At 36.5% G+C, this 6,481-nt stretch overlaps 1 protein-coding gene across 1 annotated transcript in view; it reads right to left on the reverse strand.

Moving 5' to 3' along the window:
- Positions 1-6,481, reverse strand: part of LOC114031408 (E3 ubiquitin-protein ligase parkin-like) — a 1,837,436-nt gene that overhangs the window by 965,854 nt on the left and 865,101 nt on the right. Inside the window, exon 5 of the mRNA XM_027846470.1 lies at positions 5,013-5,096. Within this exon, the coding sequence (XP_027702271.1) occupies positions 5,013-5,096 (84 nt within the window). The remainder of the gene's footprint in view (positions 1-5,012; positions 5,097-6,481) is intronic.

Genomic DNA, 6,481 nt, shown 5'->3' on the forward strand with positions numbered 1-6,481 from the left:
TATCCCTCTCCTTTCCACAATTTCCTAAACTTCTTTAAAAGCTGCCTTTAAATGATTGCTGACACATACTCATCATCTTGTCTTTCTTCAATCCCTTGCTATCTGCCTTCTGCCATCATTATACTGAAATTACTCTCTCAAGGGTCACCAATAACCAGCTGCCAAATCCAATAGAGTTCTTTTTTTTTTTTTAGTTCATTTTTCTTCATGCTTAGTCTGTCTCTATGAGTAGGGCTGTATCATCACTGCCTCTTATACTAAGCTACTTGGCATGAGGTTCTCTTCATTGAATTTCTGAACAGGGAAATGATCATCTCTCATGCAAAGATTTCTCCGAGTTCAAGGGTTATTACCTAGGGTTCAGAAAGCCCCAAACGTCCATGAATAGATTTTAGGCAGTATGGTAGGCACATAGGTATGTAGAACCCAGTCTTTCATGAAGCAAAGTAATCACTTCGGTCAAGGTCTCTAGGGGAAGCCAGAAAAAGGAAGCAAAAGAGCAGTTCCATTACAAAGCACACAGTGAAGCAATGAAACAATACTTAGCAGCAACCAGAAGTGACCCAGGGATCAGTGGAGCAAAGTCCAGCAGAGACTACACCGGCAGCAGAAACCTGCAGGTTGCAGGCCTGGTGGAAGCATTGTAACAACATCACTGGAAAACATCAACAGCCCTGAAGGGTCACTCAAAGCATATGATATGCATTGGTAATGCATTTGCTCTCTCTCTGTCTCTCTCTGTCTCTCCCTCTGTCTCTCTCTGTCTCTCTCTGTCTCTTTCTGTCTCTCTCTGTCTCTGTCTCTCTGTCCCTCCCTCTCTGTCTCTGTCTCTCTCTGTCTCTCTGTCTCTCTCTATATATCTATATATCTCCCTCTATATACATGGCCTGGCCACACATTTCTTTATGTGCAAATCCAGCCACATGAGAACTGTAGCTACATATGTTCCCTATATGTGTCTATTCTCCCTAACTGTGTGCCTATTTGGGTGGAGAAAGTGTCCCAGTTTTATGGGGGATATGTTTTATTGCTACTTGTCTTACTCCACTATTTCATAAAATGCCTTTGCAGTGTCCTCTGACTGCCCAGAGAAGGTAAACACTCCAGTGAGGTTTAGTGAGTTAGAACGGAATAGATATGGGTCAACAGAGTATCATGAATATTGGCTAGCATCACGTGAGGGACCCATTCTCTGAATTGTGGGGTACCCCATGTGCTATGCCAATATAAAAAGAGAAAATAATTTAGTAAAAATATCTATTCAAAAACATCTGTTTCATTTTTTGAAAAAAAAAACCTTTATAGTACTTTTTGCTTTCATCAAGGGAAAAATATTTTCATTTCATAGATCTATACAACAGACTGTATAATACAATAATAATGAAGGAAAGTAAAAGGGAAAGGAGGCCTTGTGATTGAAGAATCCATTTTTGAAAAGATCCCAAAAAGGATAAATTTTTAAAAGCTAACATTTAAGGATCAGGGGGAGGTTGCTTTCAAATTTCAAGATTTATAATCTAAGCAGCTAAGTTTTCTAAAAATATATGGCAGAGATTTTAATGTATGTGTGTTTATGCACATATGTATAAAGAGCTATACCTAATCATATATACATATGTATGAAGTATATAGCTTCTGCTCACTATAGCATAAGGTTAAATATACTATGAAGGATTACAGATTTATACAAAAAGTTGAAGCTTCATGTCTTTGAACAAGGCATGGTAAGTTTAATTTCATTCATGCAAGGAAATATCATTTATGCAGTCTTACCATGAATCTGAAATTACTTTCCTTTCTGCTTCATATATGCATGGATAAGTATATATGTATATCTGTATATTTACCCCTGATATTTACCACAGATGTATTGCAGACAGATATGCATATATGCATGTGTGCCTACATACATATAAGTGTGCATACTGATGGGATTCTGCAGACTAAAGTGATCCTTCCCTCACTTAGACTCAACTAGAACAGTGAACAGATTTAGTCTAATATTTCATCTTACTGTGGTTGCAAATTTGGCCTCCTCCTCATTGTGGTATTTGCATGAATATAGTTTAAACTTCTATATGAAATGATGCACTCATCAATGTCTTTTCCTTCTTCTTGTTCCTATGTTTTATGCCAATAGATTGTTCTAAAATAGGCTGGGTTCAAGCTGTTATAATTGCCTGTTCTGTCTTCTTCTCACCTTTATCCTTTCCTCAGGATGGTGCTCAATTTGATCTTTGCTCTAACTAGCCCATGGTCTGACTATAGACAGAAAGCTCATTCTGTAATGGCTCCCACATCAGTAATCAGTTGCTGCTTAGCTGAAAATTTCGTTCTTTTAAACATGATGTTATTTTTGGCTTACCTTGCCCAATGCTTTTTACTCTCTTCTAGAAGAAAGTATTCTTAATATTCAAGCAGAAGTTTCTAAGCAGTCTATGAGTCTTTGACCTCTTTTCTATCTTTATTTTGAACCATATTATCCAGCATTTTTCATCACAAGGTCATAAAGTTGGAGTTAGAAGTATGGAATAAAATTTTGTGCTCAGCACTATAGGCAAAAGCTTGCTAAAAACATTTTTTATTGATTTGTAATTATTCTAAATCCAAGCATAGCTCTACTTGAGAAATACATAAAATGCATATATTTAATATTATATTATATGTTAATATAATTAATATATAATAAAATTTATTTCTATAAATAGTATATATAAACATATATGTATATATTTATATATAAACTGTATGTATGTGTGTCTACATACCCACACACATACTCACTGTATATAAACAGTATAAACTGACAGGACCCCCTCATGCTCTTGGATGTTTCTTCTCTCAAGTCATTCTGATGGCCCAATTTATAGGATTCTTGAACAAGGAGTATTTCAAAATCAAGACTGTGCTAGGGCCTAGAGCTTGAGTAATAGTTTGCTTAACAGCTTGCTTCATTAAATAAAATAATAATAATTTAATTTTCATTCCAGCCCCTAAGAAGCATTTCAATCCATTTCACTATTCCTTTACAGGATTCTTTTTTCTAGCTGGTAGGTAACACCCCAACTTTTGGCAATCCAGTAGATTTCAGGGATTACTCAGGTGTAATGTATTGAGCCCAAATATTTTACCTGTTGCTAGTGACAGATACTATATTTTAGAGAGACTATTAGCTGCCAGCTGGTTGTGACAGTTTGTGAACTAACAATGACATTTGTGTTGGCATCAGAGCAGTGTCTCTATTTCAGCAGTACTGACATCTCCACTGCCAAAACAGGGAAAATGTATGCCATCATATTGTTATGGCCTCAAGCTATACAGGGTAAAAAGTAAAAGAAAATATCACAAAATATAAATGACGCAATAAAACACTAGCTACAATATTGCCCATCCTGATAAATTTAAGAACAAAATTACTCTGAAATTATTTTTAGAATTCAAAAATTTTTCAAAAATAACTTTCCTAAGATGATAGACTGAAGATGCAGAATAAGACATATATTTTTAGATAAGGCCAATGTGGGAATTTGCTTGTTTGGCTACACCTATTTGTTGTAAGGGTTTCATCTTTCTTCTTTTGTTCCATTTTGGGAGAAAAAAAGAGAAGCAAATAAACATTTCTATGCCATCTACTATGTGTGAGGAGCTATGCTAAATAATTTTTACAAGTATTATCTCATTTAATGCTCACTAAAACCCTGTAAGGTAGGTGCTATGCCATTTCACAGTTGAGGAAACTGAGGCAGATAGAGGTAAAGTAATGTGCCCAGGGTCAAACAGCTATTAAGTGTCTGAGGGTGGATCTGAACTCAGATCTTCCAGACTCCAGGTACAAGGAACTATCCACTGCACCACCAATTGCCAAGAAATGTACAAGAAAAATAAAATAAATGCTTGCTTGTTCATTGAAAGAAAATTATTTCAAAATAAATTCTATACTTACCAAGGAAGACTGGATTAAAGACTGGACCAGTGGTTTCACTACTTTGGGAACTCTCAGGTAAGGGAGCATTCATAAAACTGCAGGTAAGCAACTTACAGTCCCAGAGAGAAGCCTAGAACCCTGAGAAATTGATTGACTTGCTTGGGATCTTTGCCCAATATTTATCTAAGGCAGGGCTTGAACCTAAGTCTTCATGTTTTCTGGGGCCATCTCCAGTCATCCTGATCTATAACTCACCACTGGACCCAGATGGCCCTAAAGGAGAAAATGAAGCTGGTGACTTTGCACAGCCGTCCCTCACTTAAATCCAATTCACTTGTATGTCATGGCATCACCTCCCTGATGTCATGGTGCTCTTTGAAAAAGAAGGACAAACAACAATCATGGTTTCCACACTAGCTCTCTACTCATTATGTAACACTGCTTCTCACACTAATCAAATGCTTTATTCATAAAGAGGTAAGCACAAAGTTGGAGAGCATGGGCTTATACTTAAGATATTCAATAATCCATAGCACATTTTCTAAAAAAAAAAAAAATTCTGCAAGTCAGGAAATTGGTCAGGAAAAGATGGTAACAGAAAACAAAAAGCAATTTTCTGGGTTAAATGGAACATAAATGTAAAATGCCATTATGGTGCATGACAGAGAGATTAACATCGAACCTTCTCTCCCTACCTTACCTCCCTCATTCTAAGCTGCTAAGCTGTTAGTCATTCCATTAATTTCACTTTATAAAGAAGTTCTTAGAATTGCAAGGAATCAATACCCAAATGTGAAACCTTTCCAGGAAATCCTAGAAAGGTGCTACAAACAGATCAAAAGCAACTCTACACAATGCTATTTTAACTGGAATAGGAGTATCATTTAAGTGAGAAAAAAACCTTTTGGTGATGCCAATTATATGAGAATCACATCAGTTCTTGGTTCTGTCCAGCCTATTTGTTAGCAGAAATATATCACAACGAACTCTAACTCTTGCATGGGATTTGGATCCTAGGTATATGTTTCACAAATAGATAGCATCATTCTTTTCTCCAAAATGCATTGTCTTTTGGCCAGGTACTTACCGCTCCAGTTCCATTGCAATCTGGGGAATGGCAAATACCACTTATTCTGTTTGAAATCAGAACATCATCCCAGCATGACGGACCCTTGGAGAGAAAGAGAAACAAAACACTTAGTAATCTAATGGTAATGTAGTTTATTTTCTATTGAAGTTTGTTTCAATCTACTCTGACTTATGCAATGATGACAAAATACTACTACTCATGAGGAGAATGAAACATTTACTTAGTTAAATTGCATACTCTGAATCTGGCTTTATTCCCTGCCAACAAGGTTTTCACATCTAACTCTTTAAATCGTGGGTACTAGGTGAGAGGAAGGAGAATCCCAATTTGTTTGAAAGCACAAAAATGATTCCTTCACTTTCGTAGGAGAGATTCTTAAATTATACTAGAAATCATTATATTTCTGTTCTTACTACTACATTTTCACAGGGAAGGATTGCCTAAAAGTTTTTAAGTCTGAATATCATCCTCCTTTGCAACTGACCAATTGCAAAACGAAATACAAAGATTCCTGGGAAGGTTCTAAATGCCACACAATTATATTTCAAATATAAACCCAGTACGTTGAAAATAATTGCCCAAAATATTAATCTTTAATAATGACTTATGAGTGATAGAAGAATAGCCTCAGCGTTAAGGTCAAGACCAATTCTGTCCCTGACAATGACCTTAGTTCCCATGAGCAAATAATGACTTCTGAAGGACCCAGGAAACAATATATAAAATGCACTTTGCAGAAGAGTTGCTGATCTGCTCTGGCAGAGGATATTTCTTCACCAGGAACTTCTTATCCTGATTAAATCAAAACGCCAGATTAAAAACAAAGAAAACCATAAATACAAATACATATTCACGTTTGGTCTGGATGTATGACTTCATCACTGTAAGAGGAGAGACAGAGACAGAGAAGGAGAGAGAAAGAGACATAGAGAGACAAAGAAAGAATTGATTGACATCTATATCTATCTATCTATCCATCTATCTAGTCATTCTTTTCCATGATTTTCCCCCAAATTACAGAGATAAAAACTGAGGCCCTGAGGTAAAAAAAGATAAGAAACATAAACAAGTTAACAGAAAATTAATGCATTGGCTACAAAGTCAGCCTCTGTTGCATGTTAGTGTTTTTATTTCCTGTAACTTGGGGGTCTGAGCAAAGGAAGATTGAGGGAACCTCTGCTGATAAGGGATGCCAGGCCCAGCTGTGCTTCTTAGATGATGGCTTGGGTGAGAAGGAACTAGCACCCGCCAGGTGAGTGCAGAAGCAGTGGGACTGGGAAGCTGCTGGTTGTGGACACTTACTAAAAGGCAGAGTTCTTGGATTTGGTTCCAGGGAAGAGGGGAGAACTGAAGAAGGACCTGAGGTCAGAGGCACAATCCTTCATACCTCAGGACTACAAGTGATTGCAACAAGTTGCTATAAATTAAAATAATAATAATAATAATAATAATAATAATAATAATAA

The sequence above is a fragment of the Vombatus ursinus genome, unplaced genomic scaffold, assembly GCF_900497805.2.
Source record: "Vombatus ursinus unplaced genomic scaffold, bare-nosed wombat genome assembly UNPS02015175.1, whole genome shotgun sequence".
Taxonomy (NCBI): domain Eukaryota; kingdom Metazoa; phylum Chordata; class Mammalia; order Diprotodontia; family Vombatidae; genus Vombatus; species Vombatus ursinus.